The sequence below is a fragment of the Schistocerca cancellata genome, chromosome 2 (assembly GCF_023864275.1).
Source record: "Schistocerca cancellata isolate TAMUIC-IGC-003103 chromosome 2, iqSchCanc2.1, whole genome shotgun sequence".
NCBI lineage: Eukaryota > Metazoa > Arthropoda > Insecta > Orthoptera > Acrididae > Schistocerca > Schistocerca cancellata.
Window position 1 is genome coordinate 102,345,814 of NC_064627.1, and position 25,774 is coordinate 102,371,587.

A 25,774-nucleotide genomic window follows, 5' to 3' on the forward strand; every position below is an offset into this window, starting at 1 on the left:
TTTTCCAGTCAACATTGTCAAAAGCATTATGTAAGTCTACAAATACCAGAAAAGTAGATTTGCCTTTCCTTTATCTATCTTCTAAGATAAGTCATAGGGTCAGTATTGTCTCACATATTCCAAGATTTCTACAGAATCCAAACTGTCCTTCACTGAGGTTGGCTTCTGCCAGTTTTTCCATTCATCTGTAAAGAATTCAAGTTAGTATTTTGCAGCTGTGACTTATTAAACTGATAATTTGGTAATTTTCACACTTGTCAATACCTACTTTCTTTGGGATTGGAATTATTATATTCTTCTTGAAGTCTGAGGATATTTTGCCTGTCTCATATGTCTTTCACACCAGATGGAAGAGTTTTCTCAGGACTGGCTCTCCCAAGGCTATCAGTAGTTCTAATGGAATGTTGTCTACTCCTGGGGCCTTCTTTCAGTTTAGTTTTTCAGTGCTCTGTCTATTCACGCAGTATCATATCTCCCATTTCATCTTTATCTACATCCTCTTCCACCTCCGTAAATATTGCCCTCAAGTACATCGCCCTTGTATAAACCTTCCATATACTCCTTCCACCTTCCACCTTCCTGCTTTCCCTTCTTTGCTTGGTACTGGTTTTCCAACTGAGCTCTTGATATTCATTCAGGTGGTTCTCTTTTCTCCAAAGTTCTCCTTAATTTTCCTGTAAGCAGCCTCTATCTTACCCCTAGTGCTTTTTGCCTCTACATCCTTACATTTATCCTTTAGCCATCAGTGCTTAGCCATGTTGCACTTCCTGTCAATCTCATTTTTGAGATGTTTGTATTCCTTTTTGCCTGCTTCATTTACTGCATTTTTATATTTTCTCCTTTCATCAGTTAAATTCAATATCTCTTCTGTTACCCAAGGATTTCTACTAGCTCTCATCTTTTTACCTACTTGATCCTCTGCTGCCCTCACTGTTTCATCTCTCAAAGCTACCCATTCTTCTTCTACTGTATTTCTTTCCCCCTTTCTTGTCAGTTGTTCCATAATGCTCTCTCCAAAACTCTGTACAACCTCTGGTTCTTTCAGTTTATCCAGGTCTCATCTCCTTAAATTCCTACCTTTTTGCAGTTTCCTCAGTTTTAGTCTACAGTTCATAACCAATAAATTCTGGTCAGAGTCCACATCTGCCCCTGGAAATGTCTTACAATTTAAAACCTGGTTCCTAAATCTCTGTCTTACCATTACATAATCCATCTGAAATTGTCCAGTGTCTCTAGGCCTCTTTCATGTATACAACCTTCTTTCACGATTCTTAAACCAAGTGTTAGCTGTAATTATGTTATGATCTTTGCAAAATTCTACCAGGTGGCTTACTCTTACATTCCTTACCCTCATTCCATATTCACCTACTACTTTTCCTTCTCTTGTTTTTCCTACTGTCGAATCCCAATCCCCCATGACTATTAAATTTTCATCTCCCTTCCCTTTCCGAATAATTTCTTTTATCTCATCATACATTTCTGCAATCTCTTTGTCATATGCACTGCTAGTTGGTAGATATACTTGTACTTCTGTGGTAGGCTTGTGCTTCACGTCTGTCTTGGCTACACTAATGCGTTCACTATATTGTTCATAGTAGCTTACCTGCACTCCTATTTTTTTACTCATTGTTAAACCTACTCCTGCATTACCCATATTTGATTTTGAATTTGTAACCCTGTGCTCACCTGGCCAGAAGTCTTGTTCCTCCTGACACTGAGCTTCACTAATTCCCACTATATCTAACTTTAATCTATCCATTTTCCTTTTTAAATTTTCTAACCTACCTGCCCGATTAAGGGATCTGATATTCCACGCTCTGGTCCGCAGAATGCCAGTTTTGTTTCTCCTGATAACGACATCCTCCTGAGTAGTCTCCACACTGGAGATCCAAATAGGGGACTATTTTACCTCCAGAATATTTTACCCAATAACATAATATCATCATTTAACCCTACAGTAAAGCTGCATGCCCTCGGGAAAAATTACAGCTGTAGTTTCCCCTTGCTTTCAGCCATTCACAGTACCAGCACAGCAAGGCTGTTTTGGTTAATATTACAAGGCCTGATCAGTCAATCATCCAGACTGTTGCCTCTGCAACTACTGAAAAGGCTGCTGCTCCTCTTCAGGAACCATACATCCGTCTGGCCTCTCAACAGATACCCCTCCATTGTGGTTGCACCAACAGTAGAGCTATCTGTATCACTGAGGCACACAAGTCTCCCCACCAATGGCAAGGGCCATGGCTCTTTGCTATTAGTTATGAATTAGGATGGGTTATTAATAACAAATTTCATAAGTGAATATGTGTACTGTGAAGGTACTATCAATATTCCGAGTTCCTTAAATAGTGAGCTCCAGGTATTATTCTGATTACATGCTTTTGTGCAATGAATACTTTTTCTCTTAATGATGAATCATCACAAAATATGATGTCATATGAAATCAGTGGATGAAAAGAAATGCAGCTTTTGTACCATCAATATCTTAGATGGAGAGATTTTAAAAGGTAAAATAACATCTCAATTTCCACATTTTTCTTTTGGGAATTTTTATAATTTTGTACTTATTTACAATGCCTTTTATTTTTAAAACTTTTGTCACTTCTTCATTATTAATCTATTACTTTTAGGTGCATTATTTCTGCTAAATTTCTCTGCATGCGTATATTATTTAAGTATTTAATGCCACTAATGGCCATGTTGTTGTACACTCCAGATTCTTGCAACAACAATGTGAGTAATATTCCACATATTCATAACAGTCCAGTTTTCTTGAAAGAAATTTGAATACCATTAAATCAGATGCTTTTGGAAATCAAGCAAATTTCATAAACCTCATTAAATTGATGTATAGCTTTCAAAACAAGATGCGAGGAGGTTGGGTTTTACATATCAAAATTGGAAGCATCTTTCTACTGCAGCCTGCTCAATGTTGTTCCATTATGTTCCTTTTTTTTGTTGTTGAGATTCTGAACCAGTTTTTTATGGTTTTGAAAGCTTGTGGTATAGCATCATAGTTTGTTATTTATTAATACATTTGTTTAAATAAGCTAAAAGTGCATACTTAGATTAATAGTTGTCATCTGTGTTTCAGTGACATGAACATTTTTGGTCAATACCAGTTGGTTATAGTTAAACTGACAGTGTTCCTAGTGCTGCAATGCAGGTAGTTTTCATCGCAGGATGGTGAAACATTGTTGGTATGTTCATTAATCAGTGCTTTTGTGAAGTCTAATGATCAAACACATGATAATGGTGGTTCTGGCATGTTTATTAGGATATGGTCACAAATTACAAAATGTGTTCAGTGTAGCCTCCTGATTCAGGAACATCCTGCATCCATATTGCAACACGCTGCATCCATAACATGACTTGATTGACAGTTGCTCACAGCTTATCTAGTGTAATCAGAGTGATATGCCATCATATGCTATCCTTCAGATCAGGAAGAGGCTCAGTACATCCGTGATAGACATGATCTTTCAGATATCCTCAAAGCCAGAAGTCACATGGATTTAGGCTGGGGGATCTGGAAGGACCCACATCTTGAAATTGCAAAGAGGTGATAGGGTCCTTACCAAAGGTTTCTCAAAGCAAATCTTTCAGCTGGCAAGTGACATCTTGCTTGAAAGTAATAGTGTGGACACACTTGATTTCTTGTAAAGTTGGAATTCTTTGTTGCACAAGGAGTTCATGGAGTGTAACCTTACATGCGAAAGTCCTGTGTATTCAAGATACCTGCCATGCAGAGTAAAATGTGCCCTGTCCATCCAAAGAATATTCCTCCACCACATGTCATCCTTTTCCATATATGCCAAAAAATGAAGGGTAATGTCATGGTGGTGCAGGGTACCTTGAGCATTCATTTGATGCACATTCTGCATTTTGTAGGGATATCAGTGTAAAATGTGCTTCAAAATCTTTTGAATGGTTGACCAGAGGAGAGACAATTTTGGTGACACAGCCTGAGTACTAGCTGCAGAATTTGAGGCAATTGGCTGCAGCTACAGCAACTTCATCTACAATCCCCATGGAAATGGGCCACCTCCCTCTCTCTGCTGCACCACCTAATTCACATGTTTCTTCAAATTTTAGCCCATTTATGTGCAATTTTTTTGAAGCTGTTTCTGTCAGAAATATTCCCACAACGTGGCACTGCCATTGCTGCCATTCTGATAAAACAACTTTACCAATAGTGCACAGTCTTTCTTCTCAATAGCCATTGTGTTTTGTGTGGAAACCTTCAACCTTCTCAACCCTTTACAGTAACAGTCACTTCACTAAAGAAATCAACCCACATCACTATGATCGTCGGCATACTGTTGTTGAAACAGGGAACATTGCTCATTTTGACTGCTTACAGAACCATAGTTTCGTCTGATGGCAGAAAGTGGAACTATTATTTTTTCACCATACTTGATGAGTATACCATTTAATGAACAAACTTAAATTGTTTCAGCATGCTGTGATGTGTACACATTGCACTGCAGCACTTGGAACACCATAAGCTTAGTAGTAACCACCCAGTATATGAATAATGTTCATCCAAAAATTACAGTGTAATGTTAATTTCATTAGTGACATCTGAAATTACTACTGTATTTCGATGCCTGTACTACTCCCACTTTCTCTCCTGCAGTTATATAAACTCTCTGTAGCTCTGTAAGCTATATGTGAACATAATACAGCCTTGTAGTGTAGTACTTATCAAATGAAGGCCTACATTCACTCTCTCAGGAAACATATCTTATGTTCCTAAATATTCTGGTACTGCATGTTTCATATATTAGTTAATATATTTCCTCCTTAGTTCCCTTCCTTCGTTCTCCCTCCCCCTCCCTCCCCACCCTCTCTCTCTCTCTCTCTCTCTCTCTCTCTCTCTCTCTCTCTCTCTCTGTCTCTCTCTCGCCTGTCTCTTCCCCTTGCACACCCCCCACCCACCATGCCAGATATGTCTGGTTTTTTTCCCAGCTTTTTTCTAATAGGTAATAAAAATTTCATCAAATGATGAAAGTCTTAGGGGAGGGTTTTTTCCCCACTGTCAGTGCAGGAAGCCTCAGGTCAGCATAGAAAGTGTCGTTCTCACAATTGTTTACTTATTTTTTCTTGTCGTGATACCTATTTATGCAGTTCCTGTTAGCAGCTCTATCATCTGCTTCTTTCTTATTTTTAATTAATAGAGAGTTCTGGCCGGTCGTGGCTAATCATTCATTTGAATTCAATGAATGACAAGCATGCATTTTTTTATTAGTATGAATGACTGTTGCACGGGACTATAGTTGGCTCCCGAAAATAAACCATAACTTTATTTGAACTAGATTTACCACTGTGGCTGTATTGAGTTTTCTTAATGTCTTCCTGTAGTTTGTAGCTTTCATAGTTATGTGTAATAAATATCAAGTAAATAATGTCATCAAAGCTTGTTTAATTACATAACATTAATCTGACATGCACATGTTGAAAATTGTAGGACACATTAGGAGGAGACACAGGAGCTAAATCCCCTGATGAAATAGTACTTGATGTATCAGGAGACATTCTAAATAAACTTCCTGAGAACTATGACATAGAAGCTGGAATGCGGAAATATCCCGTTTCTTACAACCAATCAATGAACACTGTGCTTGTACAAGAAATGGGACGTTTTAACCTTCTACTAAGCTGCATTAGATCAAGTCTGCGAAATGTCCAGAAAGCAATAAAAGGTATTGTGAATCACACAAACATATTTGCTATACTACCAATTTAGATTATATTCTATCACATTTTTACAGATTTCACATATATGAAATGTTTTAAAAAGTATATATGACGATTGTTCCTATTTATGTCATCCCCATTCAAATAAGGAAAGGAAGGGAAAAAAATCAACAGATAGCAGCAGCTTCACACATCAACAGAAAGAGACCAGAAACACTGTTTAGGTTGATAATATGTTGATGATGAAGACTTATTGATGGATGAATAAAGAAATCCCTTCAGACTCACTTAAACATAACCAAGCATAACACGAATATAATATGAGCAGTGTATGAAATACAGGAATTTGAGAACTTAGACTACATATAAGGACAACAACCTCTGAAAGTAAGCTATCCTCAAATAAAGGCAATTTGCCAGACCATAGCAAACAAACACATAGACAAATGGACTCATAGGGCCCATGTGACATGCCATTCATGCTCCATGCAGTCACAGATAGCAGTTGTTGTAGCCAGGTGTAGTGTCTCTGTGTTGATATCAATAATCACTGTATGTGAAGATACTAAATCCCTTGCCCGCTACAGTCAGCACATAGGAACAATAATGTAGGTTTGTGCCAGTGCTGGCATGGAAGTGTGAATGATGAGATTGAGCTCCCTGCTACAGGATCAAGTGAAATACAAGGTCTGCTTGGTTTGGTAGATGAGAGCAAAATGTTTTGCACAAATCTTCATTATATGCTACATTAGTACAAAGCTGTTTCCAATTATTTTAGAACTGACTACAGAATTCATTTTAGTCTAGGTATGTTATCTGCACAGTCATTGACAGCTGCCTTTTTACTAGTGTTTCCTTTCTGTTTAGAAGAGCATTTGATTCGCAGAACAGTGGACCTATTATTCTTTTTCCCTTATCTATCATGCCATGTCATTTGTTAAATAGATATTTTTGTATTTTTAATTGATCATATTTTAATTTTGGGATATTATTTTCTGTTAAGATATTAACTGTGTGTCAGAGGAAAAATGATTTTCCCACTAGTTGCTCATAAACGCTGCCATCTTTATCATCACCTGTGGTTATTAATTTCTTAGTGAATGCCTATTGTTCAGCCATGATAAACTGACAATTCATGGAGTGGATTCCAGGACTGGCAGGAGGTGTGCCTTGCCTCCACCTTATGACTGCCAAGAGAAGAGGAGTGGTAAGAGGAGGGTAACGCTCTACTTCCTTACTGCAGTTCTGGCCTAATTACACATGTTTTGTTCTTATACAAAACCAGAGGTGACCCATGCGGAAATATTGGCAGTGCTGATTTTCTCCACTACTGAATGCACTAGTAAAAAGGTTGTGTTAATCAAGGTCAGCTAGTAGTTATATATATGAGGGTCATTCAATAGTTAAATAAACAAATATCCATATGGTAAAAAATGTTTATTAAATAAATCCAGTTATTTTTTCTATTTTTCCACGTAATCCCCTCCATTTTTTTGTAACTGTGCCATATTTCATTAGTCTTCTTATCCACCCAGTGCAGAATTCTTTATCTGCTATCTAAGTCAGTTTTTTCTGTTTTCTTATCTCTTCATTGCCTTTGAACTTGATTTCCTGCAAAGCTTTTTTCATCAGAACAAACACTTAAAAGATAGGAAAGGGCAAGTTAAGTTGATGAAGTGGAACTTCCAACCCACTTTGCCCATAGTTCCCATTGCCAGTTGTCTTAAAGCATTGTCTTGAATGTGCTCACATTTCCTCTTTCATCCCAGTCATTTCCTCTTCAGTGTGGGCTTGACTTTGTCCTCAATCATCCAAGAGTAGTATAGGCTGCTGATAGTGTGTTGCTCCTCCAAAAACTCAGAGAAAATCAGAACATTGGCTCAAAATCAGGACATTGGCATTACAAATGATGATTAAAATTACCCATCCAGCTGATGGCTGCATTTTGAATCAGGTAGGGTGTTTCCTGTACTTACCGTTAGAGGTGGGCACTGGCTGAAAGTGAGATATACAAGTTCCACCAAACGTTAAAATTCTGTCCAAAAATGCATTACCTACACTACTGAAATGATTTTTGAGCTCAGTACCAATGCAAAATCTATTCTCTGGACAAACAGTGATATAATTTATGACAGCTCAGTTTGTTTTGAATGGTGGAATGCTCATATGAACACTTACTCAATATTTTTCAGCAACTTGTTCAACTAAAAGTTGTTGGCATTGTTGGATAAGTGACTCAATATGAGGCTGCAATGCCAAGGTTGATACTGGCACCAGACATCAGTTATACATTTATAACCACTTTTAAACTTTTCCACCCACACAAAAAAGCTCACACAGTTCATGCAGCTAATGCCACATTGTTTGCTTGCCCAAGAGAATACTGCTGACTGTTGTATACTTTCTGAAAGGATCACAGAATTCTGTTCCTCAAAAGTACTTCCTTGAGCAAGTATACCATTGTAACTTAGAAATTTTGTTCACATAAGCATTAGTGAAGCAAATGACTTACACCCTTCATAAGGTTGCCAACTAAAACTTACAAACATTTTATTTCTTGCATCAGGTGTTGCATTCACTATACATGTTTGTCTCTTTAATTATTGGATGGCCTTGATCAAGCCTAATGCTGTTGCAGTTACGCTGTTCAGTTGACTTTTTCCCTACCAATATACATGCAAATGCAAGCAGGTATGTGTGTTACATGTAAGAGATTCCTAAAAATTAAACTTTAAAAAAAAAAGAATGTTGAAAAGAAATATTTTGCAGTACCATGATATGGAAATTTTCTGATGTGAATTTGTTGTTTCCCATTATCAAATTAACTTTTTACATGTATTACAGGTTTGATTGTAATGTCTTTTGAACTGGAAGAAGTAGTGTCTAGTATTCTTACTGGCAGAGTTCCAGGTTTGTGGCAGAAGCATTCTTATCCATCTCTTAAGCCACTTGGAAGTTATGTCAATGACTTTCTAGCTAGGCTGCAGTTTCTGCAGGTAAGTGAAATCACTGTTATAAAAGTTTTACACACACACACACACACACACACACACACAGTATATATAAAATCAGTTTTGTATGACAATGAGTAATAGCTTCCATTTTATGTGCCAGTTAGAGCTATGTTGTTGTGCTTCTCACTTTGGATTAATTTTGACCAGATTCTTAATTGCTTTTCTGAAAGCACATCAGTGCTAACTGTTCCAAGATGGGTGCTTTCATTGATTTCATTTTCTAGTTAAAAGTATAAGCAACTACACAGTAGGATTTTCATCCCACATATGGTAGACTTCTTCATAATAGGAGTATAGTTTATGAATGACATAAGTGTTTTATGACTAACTTATTCATTACTTTATAATGGATCCTCAAAGCATCTTCAAGTTTCATATAATGTCAAGAGAGGCAAAGTGTTATCATCAATTTCAAGGACATCAAGTTTTTCTTTGGTGACCGATGGTTATGTCAGGGACCAGTGGTTAGTCTATTGTATTGCCACTTTATCCAAAGACTTGTAACCTCTCGAGTTTCACTCAGGGAATTTATCCATAATAATATTATAAATGTGAAATTAACTCTGTTACATTTTCACAACCAAACCACTGAAGCAATTGTGATGAGGTTTAGTACTGAAATAGCTGGAACCCTGAGGAGGAACATAAGCTGCTTTATTGATTTGGAGAATATTATGAAAATTAGGGAAAAATATTCATTCTTCAAACAGCTATTTATTGTTTGGACATTTGAACTTTATTATATTTGTGACAGTGATTTTATTGATTGATATGGTTGACATAATATAATTCAGTGTAATGAGTACAAAGCTTCGAGGGTATAGAGGCAGGGGGTGAGAAAACCACATGTCTTGCATTTGAATGACATAAGTGTTTTATAACTAACTTATTCATTACTTTAGATGGATCCTCAGAGCATCTTCAATTTCATATAATGTCAAGAGAGGCAAAGTGTTATTATCAATCTCAAGGATGTCAAGTTTTTCTTTGGTGACCAATAGTTATGTCGGAGACCAGTGGTTCGTCTATTCTATTGTCATTTTATCCAAAGACTTGTAACCTCTTGAGTTTCACTTCAGGGAATTTATCCTTAATAATATTATAAAAGCGAAAGTAACTCTGTCTATTACATTTTCCAACTAAACCACTGAAATGATTTTGATGAGATGTGGTATCGAAATAGCTTGAACCCTGAGGAGGAACATAGGCTACTTTATTGATTTGAAGAATATTGTGCAAATTAGGGAAAAACATTCTGTCTTCAACCAGCTATTTATTGTTTGACATTTGAACTTTATTATATTTGTGACAGTGGTTTTATTGATTGATATGATCGACATAATATAATTCAGTGTAATGAGTATGAAGCGTCGAGGGTACAGAGACAGATGGTGATAAAACTACACATCTCGCATTTGCTGATGCTGTGGCCCTGGTGTCCAGATCTAAGGAGGAACTAATGTGGATGAGTGAAAGCATGGAGGTGGAAGCAAGCAAAATTGGACTCCTTGTGAATGAATCAAAGACAGAATATCTGGTGATGACCAGGACCCATGCTTATTCAAGAGACCCACTCCAGCCTTTGATAGTCAGAAACCAGTCCTACAAAAGGGTTTGTGAGTAAAAATATCTGGGGTAATCTTTACAGAAGACACAGCATGTGAAGTAGAAATCAAAGTGAGGATCCAAGCCGCCAACTGATCATACTTTGGTCTCAGTCAACTTCTTGCATTGTGGTCTCTCGAAGAATTTCAAACTCCAGCTGTATAAAACAATGATTCAACCTGTAGTACTGCATAATTGTGAAACTTGGAATGTCTGGAAAAAAGACGAATAATCTTGTTTTTGAGCGGAAAGTCTTAAGGAAAATCTTTGGTCTGGTACAACATGATATCACAGGAGGATGGAGGATCTGACATAATTGTGAACTAGGTGAAATGTACAATAGACCAAACATTGTAGGACTGCTGAGAACCTAGCGCCTTGTATGAGCAGGACATGACAATCAGATGGATAAATGCCTATGGCCTTTGAAAGCTGTGGATTATACTCCCCGTGGAAGATGTCCACTGGAAAGACCAAAGAAGAGATTGAGGGATGGAATCCATGACGACTTGCTGCAGATTGGAATAGAGAATGGTTGGTGCCAGGAGGCACAAAACAGTACTGAGTGGAGGAGGAACCTTGTATCAGCGCACTGTCCTCTGGGCCTGATCACATAAAACAAAGTAAGTAAGTAATGAGTACAATGCTCTTACAAACCTCAATGTTTTTAATCCATACTATAATATTATAAATGCAAAAGCCACTCAGTCTGTTACCTTTCCACAACTAATTTGCTGAACTGATTTCAATGAAACTTGGTATGCAGATAGCTTGAACCCTGAGGAAGAACATAGGCTACTTTCAAAAGTTTGTAGTACAAGATATTTGTTGATTTGAAAAATGTAGGAAAAATATAAGTACTCTCTCAAAAAGCTATATATTCTTTAACTTTTGAACTTCATCATATTTGTGAAAATGGTTTTATTGGTCAGTATGTACTACATAATATAATTCAACGTAATGAATACAGCTCCTATAAAGTTGTCAACATGTTTAATTCATACTTCTTTACTAATGTGGGAACTGTGTTCCTCACTGAACATGACAGGTGATACAGTTGGTTTGATAGTTGTGGAGGGTAAAACAGATGGGTAAAGCATGGAAACAATGTAACAAAAGACATCGAAATACTAAACAGTTATTTTATTGAATGGCTAAAAGGCAGAGTTAATTCCAGAATGTGTTCACAAAGGTAAAGTGCCATAAAAAATATGAACAAAAACTCTTAGTCAAGACACTCCATTAATCTTCACCATTCATGGAAGTGTTAGAGACACACATGGGGTGCCCACTGTCCAAGTGTGGACAATTAGTTTACATAGTTCTTTAAGCCATATGAGAATCATAACTAATGTTCTTGAAGTATTGTAAACAAGGCTAATCTAACACAGTGATGAATAAAATATGCAAATACAAATAATGAACTTGGAGGTACTGTTAGTGTATCTCATCTAACACAGTGATCAAAGAAAATTATACACATAAACAAACTTGAGGTACCATAACTGAAGCTAACGTAGCACAGTGAGTACAGCAAACACAAAATACAAGTAAACAAACTTGAGGTATTGTAGGTAAAGTAATCTAACACAATTGGGAATTTCAGTCTTTAATAGCCACAAGTGTGGTGTCACAGCAGTTTTCATAGAGGTTGGATCTTGCTGCACTTGCTATAAGTTTATAGGCACCAAGAAGTTCTACTCCACACTCATGCCATGAGATCATGAGGCAGGTGCTGAATAATGTTTCCTTGAAGTAAAGTATCAGTCTTGCCTGTTACTTCTCTATAGGCATCATTGGAGCCCGCAATGCTGTTCTCACAAAACTGTCTAACCATTGAGGTCTTCATGGGTGATGCACCTGTCTCTTAGCACTACAGTAAGCCATTAAGTTCTGATAATGAAATAACTTAAACTTAATATTGACACCAAAGGAACATTAAATCACTGTACTCATTGTATAGACAGCTCAGCGCCAAAGTGGGATGAGCCAGGAGTCAGGGATGCTTCCTGTAGTATGCTTTAGGGAAAAACCCCAAGTGCTGGGGCAAAGGGGCATGTGGCAGAGAAAACACTTGTCCTTGGATGCATACAGTTCATGATGCAGTTCTTTGCCAGATGACACATTTTCTGCTACTGTGTGAGATCGGATGGTAGGCACAAACATATAGTAGTGGATCACCACAGTTTCCTCCTGCGATAAAGAGAGGGCAGGTTGCAGGATGCAATGGCTCCTCCTTGAATTGATCAGCAGACACAACAGGTGGCAACACAGTGTAGGCAGGACAGGCCAGTGGTCCTGGCAGCAGTGGACATGTTGGCAAGGAATGAGACAGCCTCTGTGACATCACACCATGAGCTTAGGACTGGGGTAACACCCTGCTGCACCACCATCCATGATGGGAGGCAGTAATGCACCATGATTGGCAGGAATAGTCAGGATGCAGCAGTGTAGGGCTGGGGCCTGGCGGAAGGCATGGCAGTGTGCTGGTGCTTGGGCAGTTCACACATGGTGAACAATGCACAGCAGACCCCACACTGTTGGAATAATGCATGCCATCCTGTGCTTGCACCCTAGGCCCTGTTGCTGTTGCTTCTTGCTGGTAGACTGGGTCATGCATTGTGGTGGAGGCGTATGCTGACATTGTAGGGGTGGTGACAGGTGCCTTGGTGTGGCATCTCATGAGTCATGCAGGACAACAGAGGATGAGTCCAGCAGGGAGGGGACAAGCCTCAGGTTTTGGGCAGTGAGTGGCTGCTTGTACACAACTTCGATGGTGGATGCAACCAAGTTGGTTTTATGGGGCGCACACAAGCCTAGAACTAGCAGCAGGCTGACAGACCAAGGTACGTATTGGAGGTAAAGGCAGCTTTTAGGGTCATGTGGAATCACTCTTACATGCCGTTAGTGGCAGGTTGGTAACTGATTGTAAATTGCATGACTGTACTGCAAGTTTTGGTGAATGTTTAAACAGGCAGAATTGGAATTGTAATATGTGGTCCATCATCATGTGGTGGTGGGGGACCAAAGACACATGGAACCCATGAGTTGATGAAAGCCCTGGCCACTGTATCAGCCTCAATTTTAGTCTGTGGGGGCCTTTGCTTACCAACGGAGGGTGGCAGGGGCTGCAGAAAACTGGGAGAAGGGGGAGGTATCATTGCAGTGTAGTGCAGTGTATCATGATGTACTTCCAAGGGACTACTGGAAGGGCAGGTGAGGAGGGGAAATTTGGTGACAAGGTCTGCAAAGGGCCCAAAATATCGTATCCGCTTGATGGTGAAATGAGTGGCAGTGTGGGATCTAGGGATCTACAAGGAATTGAATGGCAGGAAGTGCCATTGATTATAAAGCAATTCACCAGGTCAAGGAGGAGTCCTGAGTGGGGATAAAGTTGGCACCAAGGATAGGGTCCAAACCCGGGCCATGGTAAAGGTCTATGCAAAATCTCTGTTGAGGCTGAGGTCAACAGACCAGGTGTGGGAGCAGTAGGTTGTGATTCAGGAGCCATTCACCTTGTTGGGGAGGAGGGCAGTGGTGGGGGGGGGGGGGGGCAGAGAAGGGTAACAGGGATAGGTGGAGAAACTGGAGTCAGTATCAAGAGGTAGGCTGTTGAGGAGGAAGGGTTCCAACAATTGTGCATGGACAGGTGTTGAGAAATAGCGGAGCTGCCAGCACAACCAATTGCCAGCCTCTGGCAGTGTTTGGGAATCTTGCACATTGTGCCATGTGTGTTGATTGTCGTAGGCATCGTGGGGTGAGGACGGGCATGGGAACATGTGGCTGGGGGCGGGGGCGGGGAGGGAGGGACGGTGTACTGCGTGGGTTGTGGAGGACATGGGTGCTGATATTGGCTTTACATATGGCAGGCTATGCAAAAGGCCCAATTCTTTGCAGTGTGGTGAGCATGGTGTGGGGGTTAAGGGCTCAAAGATGCTGTCTGATATGATGGATGCCACAACATTGTTGGTATAGTCCTGTGTCGCTTATGCTATGTGACTGAGGTAGGCAGACAAGTAAGCCATTTCGTGAGTAACAGCATTTCAGGAATGATCATAGTTTTGGCCAGTGCATGGAGGTACTAGAGGAGTTGTGAGGATCACATGCCAGCACATTCCTCCAATGTAGATAGTGTGCAGGTTCACTACATTTGTGAATTTGCCAGTCATGATATTAGCTGGTCTTTCAGGGCAACAAATGTGCCAATTTGTTGTAGTCTTGCAATGTTCACTTGCCTCCATGATGAGTGAAGGCTTGAGCTGAGCAACTGTGATGGTGAATTGTGTGGAGTCACTGGTAATCAAGGAACCTGCAAATATTGCATCCACAGAAACAAGCTACAGCTTGGACTTAACAGGAATTGAAAGGTAGCAGTTGGGTGGTGGCGGGGCCAAATGAGGGGAGGGAGGGGGAAGTGGAGGTTGTGCACTTTGTGGTAGTGGTCCCTGCAAGCTGTGCACTTTGGTTGAGGAAATTGTGATACTTAGTCATAGGTGCTTGTAGATTGGAGAGTGGGTTGGGGGTGTGCGGGGGGTTACAGTCGGGGACCATACCAGATTCATCCTGTGACATGGTCATCAAAAAGTAAGAACATAGATCATGCACCATTGCAGGACATCTGTATGTATTAGCTTTAAACAGATACTGGGAGTAATAAGTTTCTGTGATTATGAGCACAGCTGATAACAATTAATCTGTGAATGTGCCTGTTGCAAATGCAGTACTATTGTATTCTTTATTTATGGTGTTTTTGTACAATATTATGAAAAGGATAGTTGCTACTCACTATATAGCAGATATGCTGAGTTGTAGAAAGGCACAACAAAAAGACTGTCAGAAAATTAGCTTTTGGCCAACAAGGCTTTTGTCAAAGGCGGTGTTCGCTGAAAGCTACCGTTCTGAATTCTTTTTGTTGTGCCTTTCTGCAACTCAGCATCTCCGCTATGTGTTGAGTAGCAACTATCCTTTCCATTATATTGATCCTATATTAACAGTATTATGTAAAACATAGATTGCTACTCACTGTATAGATGATGCATTGACTTTCAGACAGGCACAACAGAAAGACTATTACACAGTGATCTTTCAGCCAAAGATTTCTTCAGAAGATAAAACACACACACATCCACACAAGCAAGCACACCTCAGACACACACATGACCACTATCTCCAGCCAATCTGGCCAGAGATAGTGGTCATGCATGAGTGGATCTTTTCTTGGTGCCTGTCTGCAACTCAAAGTATCATCTGTACAGTATATTTTAACCTGGGCTTTCCATTGTTTGATATTCTCTGCATTAAGATAGGTTAACAGATCTTTCTTTGAACTCAAAGCAGTGCATAACAATATAAAAGTTGTGTTGACCATCATAACATTTTTCTAAATATGGGTCTGATAAATATGATGCACCATTGCCTTGCTCCTACCTGTGAATACCTTCCATCACCCATCCATGAATAGTTTGAACTTGTATGACAGAACAGTAAACAATTTTTTGAGTTCTATATATAAAAGTTGGCAGGAAGTGACAGTAATGATAAATGCTAGGAATAAACTTTGAGTCCAGTGAGAGCTATAATTCAGATTTTTAATAAGCTGAGTCATCAAGGCTCATGAGACATCTACATAATACATGGTCTTAGGGCAGATAATATTGTAAACTTAAACTACATATATAAGACTTTTTTCATAAGTAAACATTGTAAAATTCATGTCATTCTAAGCTTAATATAATGGTAACCACTGATTTTTTATTTGTAGAAATGGTTCGATGAAGGGCCACCACCTGTCTTCTGGGTTTCTGGATTTTTCTTTACACAGGCATTCTTGACTGGTGCGCAACAAAATTATGCTCGAAAATATTCCATTCCCATTGATCTGCTAATATTTGATTTTGAGGTAAGGATTTAAAATTTCTTAATTTTCAAATTATGAAGTATACTTTCTGCGTGTACAATAGTATTTTATTTTTGGTTTATCTTGTCTTGATAATTGATCTAAAGTAAAATGAAATTAAGGCTATTAGTTTTCTGCTTCTCAAATCTCTTTCTTCTGGTATTCATTGAATAATGCAGAATAATTATGCTTTCTTATGTATGTTATTGCTGTAATGCCATAGTGTTTAGGTATAGTTTTCTTATAAATACTGTGACAAGGATAGTTACTACTCACCATATAGCAGAGATACTGAGTCACAGGTAGGCACAACAAAAAGATCGTCACAAAATAACCCTTCAGCCAACAAAGTACTTGTCAAAAATAGATGACAGACTCTCACCCACTCAAACAAACGTAACTCACACATACGATCACAGTCTCTGGCAGCTCAAGCCAGACTACAAGCAGCAGCAGCAGCAGTGCTAATGGGAGAGGCAAATGGGTGGGGGTAAGAAGGAGGCTGGAGTAGGGAGGGGGAAGGTTAGCAGGGTAGGGGTGAGGAACGGTAAAATGCTGCTGGGACCATGCAGGTATGAGGTGGAGAGAGGGGCAGCTAGGTGGAGTCAGGAGGTTACACATTGGGCGAGGGGGGGGGGGGGGGGAGGGGGTTAGTGGAAAAGGAATAGAAAAAAGACTGGGTGCATTGGTCAAATGGAGGGCTGTGTAGTGCTGGAATGGGAACAGCGAAGAGCCTAATGGGTGAGGAGAATGACTAACAAAGATTGAGGCCAGGAGGGTTACGGGAATGTAGGATATATTGAAGGGAGAATTTTCCATGTGCAAAATTCAGAAAAGCTGGTGTTGGTGGGAAGGATTCTTGTGGCACAGGCTGTGAAGCAGTCATTGAAATGAGGAATATCTTGTTGAGTGGTGGGCTCAGCAACCGGATGGTCCAGTTGTTTTTTGGACACAGTTTGTCGGTGCCCATTCATGTGGACGGACAGCTTGTTGATTGTCATGCCCACATAGAATGCAGCACAGTGGTTGCAGCTTAGCTTGTGGATCACATGACTGGTTTCACAGGTATCCCTGCCTTTGATGGGATAGGTGATGTCTGTGACCTGACTGGAGTGGGTGGTGGTGGGAGGATGTATGGGACAGGTCTTGCATCTGGGTCTTTTACAGGGCTATGAGCCATGAGGTAAGGTGTTGGGCCAGGGGTTGTGGAGGGATAGACAAGTGTTTTGTGTAGGTTCGGTGTACGGTGGAATACCTCTCTGGGAAGGGTGGGACGGATTGTGGGCGGGACATTTCTCATTTCAGGGTATTGATGAGAGGTAGACGAAACCCTGGCAAAGAATGTAATTCAGTCACTCCAGTCCTGTGTAGTACTGAGTTATGGGAGGAATGCTCCTCTGTGACCACACGGTGAAATTTTGGGAAGTGGTGCATGACTGGAAAGAGAAGGCATGGGAGATTAGTCTTTGTACAAGGTTGAGAGGGTAACTACAGTCTTTGTGAAGGTCACAGTGACCCTCAGTATATTTTGAGAGGAATGCTTGTCACTGTAGATGCGATGGCCATGGGGGCTAGGCTGTATGGAAGGGACTTCTTGGTATGGAATGAGTGGCAATTGTTGAAATGGAGATATTGCTGGTGGTTAGTAGGTTTGATGTGGACAGAGGTACTGATGACCGCATCTTTGAGGTGGAGGTCAACATCTAGGAATGTTGTTGGATTCAGTGGGACCAGGTAAAGTGAATGGGGAAGAAGCTGTTGAGGTTCTGGAGGAATGTGCACAGGGTGTCCTCGCCCTTGATCCAGGTCACAAAGATGTCATCAAGTAATCTGAACCAGGTGAGGGTTTGAGGATACAGGTTGTTTAGGAAGGATTCCTATAGATAGCCCATGAATAGGTTGGCATAGGATTGTGCCATGCGGGTGCCCATAACCATACCCTGCATTTGTTTGTAGGTGATGCCTTCAAAAGAGAAGTAATTGTGGGTGAGGATATAGTTGGTCATGGCGACTAGGAAGGAGGTTATTGGTTTGGAATCTGTCGGGCATTGGGAAAGGTGGTAGGACAATGGACATTAGGGATGTTAGAGTGGTGGTAATAATATTGACGAGTAGGGCACTGTATGGTAGAGGAACAGGAACTCAGGAGAGTCCGTGGAGGATATGGATGGTATCTTCTGTATAGGAGGGTAGGTTCCGGATAATAGGCTGGAGATGTTGATCTACAAGAGCAGAGATTCTCTCTGTGGGGACACAGTAACCAGCCACAGTGGGGCATCCTGGGTGGTTGGGCTTAAGGTCTTTAGGAAGCATGTAGAAGGTAGGAGTGTGGAGAGTAGTAGGGGAGAGGGGAGAGATGGACCCCAGGGAGAGGTTGTGGGATGGGCCTAAGGATTTGTGAGGAGATTGGAGATCCTGCTGGATTTCCGGATTGGGGTTGTTGTGGAAAGGTTTGTAGGTTGATGTATCTGACAGGTAGAGGAGTCCTTGTGCCATGTAATCCATGTGGTTAAAAACAACAGTGGTGGAGCCTTTGTCCATTGGTAGGATCAGATTTTAGATAGTGGATTGCAGTTCTTTTGCAGATAGAGGGTTTATTTTGCATGTTGACGAATTTGGAGAATCATTGTGAGGCAGGGTTCGAGGTTAAGAAATTCTGGAAAGTTAACAGGGGGTGATAGGGGGTATGAAGATGGAGCATGGTTGGATGGAGGAGTGAACTGAGTCAGGCAGGGTTCAACATTGGTCTGTGTTTCCACTGTAGAGACCAGGAGAAGGAAAGAAGGTCCTGTGTGATTGAATCTGGGAGTGAGGCATTTGAAAAGGACTGATATTTCTGCGGGGCTAAGGCTTCTGGAGGAAAGATTCATGACTGTATTTTGGGTCTGTTTAGGTTCTGGATTCTGTGTGGTGGTGGGAGGGAGTTTTGGAGAGCAGGGTAAATGTAATAGGTCTGTGAGACAGGGCTTGTCAGCTATGAGAGGACATTGTGGAGGTTTGGAGGTTGTAAAGGTGATGAACAGTGGTACTCCAAGGCGGGAGTAGGAAGTGAGCAGGGTGGAGAGTTTCTTAATGTGGCGTTGTGCGTGTTGCTCTAGTTCCTGGAGGGCAAGAGTTTCAATGTGTGTTGTGGTTTCCAGGAATTTGAGATTGCATAGCAGGAGAATTGTAAAGATCGATAGAAGGTATTTGGACTTGGTTGATGTGGTTCTGCAGGACTATGTGGGCAGAATCTGAACAGATGGAGGTAATTGTGGAGGGAAGGGTGGCAGCCAGAGATGGGTAATTTGATTGTAAAGCCATTTGGGCGGCATTCAATGAACCAAGCAACAAGGAAGGAACAGTATGTGAGACTGGATTCTTCCTGGGGATAAGGAAATCTTTCTGTATTGACGCAGATGGAAGGAGCGAGGATCCATAGCAGTGGGAAAAACGCAAAAAATACATAAATAACATAGAATTACGTCCGAAAAAAATGGCAAAAATACACCCAAATACATGGGAAAAATTGCAAAAACAATGAAATGGACGAAATAGGGAGAAACAAGAAGAAATCCGAGGGAGTGTGACGATAGTGAAAGGCAAAAACTTATTAGAATTGGCGTGAAGTCGCAATCAGATCAAAGAAAATATATAAATAAAAAAATAATTTACTGTAGGTTGCAGGTCTAAGTGTGGATAAGTGTCAAGAATGGGGATGGCAGATGTGACTGAATGAGGTGAAATTAGCAGGTTCAAACTGGGATAAAACAGAGAAGAAGTAGAGGGTGGAGAGGGGTTGGTAGGATGAGGTACAAGATCATGTGGCAATGGAAAGGTGTGGGAAATAACACACAAAAATATGGGAGAGTGACACAGGGAGATTGGTCAATTTGGAGGTATAGGATTAACGATATTTGCGGAAGTAATGAGGGACTTAAGCTGCTGCACCAACAATCAGTGTGGCCTTGTAGCCAACAAACTGCAGCCAGGAAACAACTGGACCACCCTGCTGCTGAGCATACCACCCAACACGACATTCTTTATCTTAATGACTGCTTCACAACCTGTGCCATATGGATCCATCCCCCAAACACCAGCTTTTCTGAAATGTACAGGTAGGAAACTCTCCCTGCAATGTATCCTACATTCCTGTAACCCTCCTGGTTTCAACCTTCGTTAGCAATTCTCCTCATCCATCTAGTGCCTTCCTTATTCCTATTCCAGCTATGCACAGCCACGCATGCACCCAGTCTTTTTACTTCTCTCCTTTTCCACTAACCCCCTCCCCCTCTCCTCCGCCCTCTGTCTAACTTCCCATCTGCACCTAGCTGCCCTACCCTCTCTCCACATCATCCCTGCACATTCCCAAACAGCACTTCACCATCCCCCACCCCTACCCTGCTATTCCTCCTCCTCCCCACCCCAGCCTCCTCCTCACCCCACCCTGTTGCCTCTCCCATCATGCACTGCTGCTGCTGCACATAGTCTGGTTTCAGCTGCCAGAGACTGTGGTCATGTGTGTGTGAGTTGCCTTTCTCTCTCTCTGTGTGTGTGTGTGTGTGTGTGTGTGTGTGTGTGTGTGTGTGTGAGAGAGAGAGAGAGAGAGATCTATTTTTGACAAAGGTCTTATGGCCAAAAGGTTATTTTGTGACACTCATTTTGTTGTGCTATCTGTGACTCAGCATCTCCACTATATGGTGAGTAGCACCTATCCTTTTCATAATATTGTTTCTTATAAGTACATTTCTTAAAGCGCCTTATGAGATAATAAAGTACATCATTGAAATCATATATTTATCACTACACAAAATGTGAGCTTATAAATTTTACAATATTGGAAAAATGAGGAGAAAAAGTGGGAATAGTCAAGGATAATTCATTTCTTTGGGATGTGAGAGATGAGAATAATGTGAAAGAAGCATCCAAAAATTAAGTGCAGTTTACCTTGTTGTTGAACTGTAGAGCTCCCAAATGATCAGTCTGCAACAGTGGCCGCTGAGTTATTCAGAAAGCTGTATCAGCTTCAAACTTACACAGCACCTGATGAAGTTAGAAATATCATCAAATTCACAAAAGAACCTACTTTCATGGTTTCATGGTGATCTGGACTTTGAAATTATTGGCACAACACAAGCCCTCAGAAAACAGGGTGGAAAATTCACGTGTAAGTAGTTCAGTTGTGAATAAAACACTTGATCAGAGATGAGATTAACTTCATTGGAAATAGTGAACCTGAAAAGGTTAAAGTTGTCAAAACAAAACAAATTAACTTCATTGGAAATAGTGAACCCGAAAAGGTTAAAGGTGACCAATCAAAACAAATTTTTGGTGCATGCATTGTTCAACACCAGAAAAGTCAACGGACAAACCACAGATTTATATGTGACTGGGGCTGAGAAAGTACCTAGTATCAGAATGCTTTGTTCATCATAGGTGACTAATGTACATGACACTGGCGTTGAAGGGGGAGGACCCAAGTCCATGTATGTTTGCAAGCTGAGTAATGACACGGCAGCACCACTGTCAACTTGCATGTGCAAAGCCTACTGATAAACCTTGACATCAATAAAAAGCTTATTGAGTGCAACGGAGATTGCCAATACACAACCAAAATCCATGTCAGTGTCTGTAATAAGCTGTTGGAACTTTGCATTACAAAAAGGAGCAATGTGGTCCATTCTGTTGCACTGGCAGCCAACAGCCCACTGCTTAGGACAATCTGGTCTGTCAGGACGGACAAAACATGGCAGAGAAGAGGGAAGCACAAAGCACTTGCATTGCTTTTCATTGCCAGGCTTGCTGTGCTGCCTGTGTGGCTGTGGTTGTCTCAGTGGTTTGGACAGGCAGCCGTGATGTTTTGCTCACATGGGGACCACTGCCACCGTATCGTATTCCTGTGAACCATCTGACAAACGGTGGAGGGAAGCGGGTTGAACTTCTGTAACCCCACACCATGATTCTATCTGAATAACCAAGCCCAAATTGTGCAATAGTCAGAACATCAGATAGGGAGGGGTTTTCACACTGAAGGGCCTGCTCATGAACCTCATGATAGAGAGCCAACCGAATGATTCCATCACGAAAAACTTTGTATGGTATATGACTCTATATGTACATCAGTGAGAAAGTGACAATGATGGCTTAAACCATGAAGCTCAGCTGGCCAAGTTTATAGGAATATTCCAGTTTCTTGCAACACTGATAGAACTCATCTTGAGAGCAGTGATGTGCATCTGTTTAAAGTAGTATTTTGAAAGAAAATCACACATGTTATCAAAAGAAAGAGAAGATGGATCCTGCAGAGTGACCAGTTGGCAAAGGAGTTGATACATGTGAGGTGATAACCAAGACAAAAAGAAAGCAGGGCATAAGGTAACATCCTTCAATCCAAATTCATGAAAATGCTGCCACAACCATTTTCCGTATGCTTCCCATTATTTGACAGACTCGTCGTAAGCCGCAAATGTTGGGGACTAAATGACCAGTGTAGTGACAGGAAAAACATGAGGTGCCTGGGGTGATGCGGCAGGTGTCATAAATTGAGATGGACCCAGACTGGCCAAAACAGAGGCTAGTGTTTGCAATACTTGGAGTTTGATTGTGTTGCACTGTGGCGAATGGTGCCTGCTGTTGACTGAGATTCTGCAATTCCTCAGTAAGAACCCCATGCTGATCAACCAGCCAGTGTAAAAACTCATGAGTAGCACTGTCAGACATTGTGGATGCAATGAAGGACCAACCAGAGACTGAAAACTGTGTGGAGGACAATCACATACTTGTCATCACTTGTGTTGTAACTTGGATTCACAGCACAACCAAGACTGTTAGTACCACTTTATTGAACTCTGCTATGTATGCCAAGCACTATAACATACACTGGACACAATAAGATAAGGCAAATTTATGCAAGCAGCATTAACATGATAACTGAGCACGAGTGTAGCACGGCAAATTGAAATAGGCACTTGCCCCTGGTGGGCTCTATTGGAAGTTCATGATATTGCTCTTTTGTGGTGCACTCTCATGGATGGCAACACACTGCTAATGCACGTGGCTTTCACGTGTGCATGCATTACTTCATCTAGAGTCCAACTTCCTCATCCATAGAGGAATGTACTGCATGCAAATGATTTTGCAAAGGATCTCCTGACATCTATATTCATATTTTTGCTGTTTAAAATATGTTTCTCAGGCATAAATGCCTGTTTTGGCAATGCAGTCCTTCTCTTCAAGTCTATTAAGCGTCTGTTGTTCTCTGCAATTATACTACTGAGATAAAAAATTGTCTTACCTGATCAGCTGTGATGTCATCAATATTTGTATTGGTTTTTATTTTTTTCTCCCGTATTTTTCTATAGTACCATTACTTTTATTTTCCATTTGTTCACATTTCATTTCCATAGTTTAAGGGTGTCTGATAGGACTATTGGCAAATCTGACTCAGTGTACTCTTCCAACATTGGACTTTGTTCCCTTTGTGCTCTCTTCCATGATCTGAATAGCTTTCTCAGTTAACACATTAAGTAAATACAGTGGTAGGGGTCATTATTATCTAACTTCTTTGCTAATCTTGGCCTCTTCCTATGTCTTGTTTCGTTTCTTTTTTTGTTTTGGTTTGATACAGATGATTAATCATTTTTATAATTGTTGTGAACATAGTAACTGAATGTTGCTATTAATTCAGCCCAAACATCCACTGTAGCAAAAAACTGTTTCCCTGCTGTGGTTCCTTAATTGTGATTTGCACACTTGAAAATAAACATTTGTTTGATAGGGTGACACATTAATGAAGAGGTGATGACACAAAAAGAAATAACATTTATTATGAGCATGTTTCAAAATGCTATTTAACTTATGTATAATTTGGTGTGTGGCACTTTATGCCCTAAACCTAATACAGTGATATCTGCAATAACTTCACTGCCTCTTGGAAGTCTGTGAATAACTGACAGTAATTGTGCAGACACTCTTGATACTCCAAGTTCTCTGTATATAGCAACCACTAAATCAGAAGGTAGTCTTCACAGTGCTGTCTGAGTTAACTGTAGCCACTCAACTGAATTGTGTAATTGCTGGTTTTCGGTACCTGTTGGTGGAACAATTTCCATGTCTGTCAGTACAAGGCAGATGGGATGTAGCTCATGGTTGACAGTGCTCCCTATAGTAGCTGTCCACGCTTTTGGCAGATGCACATGACATGCTTGAGGAAGTGGTGCAGATGCAGGAGGAGCTCTATGTTTGTGCATGCCATCAGGAGGCTTCTGCAGGAAGCTGAAAGATGCCAGCAAGTGGTTGTGTCTGTGTGGTGGCAGCCTGCCATGGTAATTGTTGTGTACCTCTTGCTTGGTACATAATAACAAGCCACTTGATGGCGATGTTGATGAAGCTGGCTGGATTCATTAGCATGCTATTTCCTAACCTGTCAGCATGTATATTTGGTGGGTGCATGTATGTTGCTTCCACTGATATTCATCCGTGGTGTCGTAGGAAACCTGTGCAAAACCATGGTTACAGGGTGTCCAGCCAAGCACTCACAATTTTGATGTCCATAGGGCTGGTCTGAGGTGAGTGGCACAATGTCCACTTCCATTGGTTCACTGCATGCTGGATGCAGTGGGGTCCATTGCTGGAGGCTTTAGTGAGGACGACTGCTGGCTGCACTGGAAGGTCCCTCAGATGGTTGGCTTCTGATTCTGTAAAAGGAAACAACCTAGGAGTTCAACGTGTATGCACATGAATGTGGTGCAGCCTGATTTGATTTTTATGGCTCATTGTGATTTCATGTGAACATTTAATTTTAAACAAAGAATTGTCAAGCTTCTCTGTGACTATGCCTGTGTTTTCCCATACTTGTGCACTATAATGAGTAGCATATCATTCAGTTTTTAAAAATTTTTTGACCGTTCTCGAAGTTCAGCATGTGGATGCATGAGTGGCTTTAAACTTGACGTTAATGTTTGATGACGTCGCCCATTGAGTCTCTTCACTGGAGAACATGCACTGGGTGAATCAGCTCTGTACAGAGATAGGAAGATCAATAAATTATTGCCTTTATTGTACTATTGAACCAGCTTTCATCATGTGCAACTTAAAAATTCATACAAATCTTTCGTTGAGTCCATGGGTCTCAGGATGAAATAGTTTAAATTACTGAGAAGAAAATGGGTGTCATTGTCAGTGACAATATATTTCAACAACTCTTCCATAGAGAAGATCTTTGACTGAGCCTGAATAGCCTTTGTGGTAGATATCGATGTCATTTGTATCACAAATGAAAATCAGGAGAAAATTTTGATGAGGATGAGCCAGTAGCTTCCAAGAAATGGTCCTGCCAAATCAGTATGCATGAAACAGTCCTCTCTTGGCTTGAATTTCCAAGTATGAACATAGCTACTATTCTTCCCACACTGGATATAAACTTAGATTCTCTGAAAACTATACTTCTACTAATGTGTACTAGATCAGCACAGAATGTAGGCTCCACAACACCTTGTTGGCAAAATATAACTCAACATGCCAAGTCCCTTCTGTCAAATTCCACTTAATATGAAAAAGCTCCCAGCCTGAGCAGATTTAT

The 25,774-nt window shown here is 40.7% G+C and overlaps 1 protein-coding gene across 1 annotated transcript in view; it reads left to right on the plus strand.

Moving 5' to 3' along the window:
• Positions 1-25,774, plus strand: part of LOC126161364 (dynein axonemal heavy chain 7) — a 1,035,864-nt gene that overhangs the window by 986,586 nt on the left and 23,504 nt on the right. The window contains exons 59-62 of the mRNA XM_049917134.1: positions 5,471-5,705; positions 8,545-8,696; positions 16,081-16,218; positions 17,845-17,856. Coding sequence (XP_049773091.1) covers positions 5,471-5,705; positions 8,545-8,696; positions 16,081-16,218; positions 17,845-17,856 — 537 coding nt within the window. The remainder of the gene's footprint in view (positions 1-5,470; positions 5,706-8,544; positions 8,697-16,080; positions 16,219-17,844; positions 17,857-25,774) is intronic.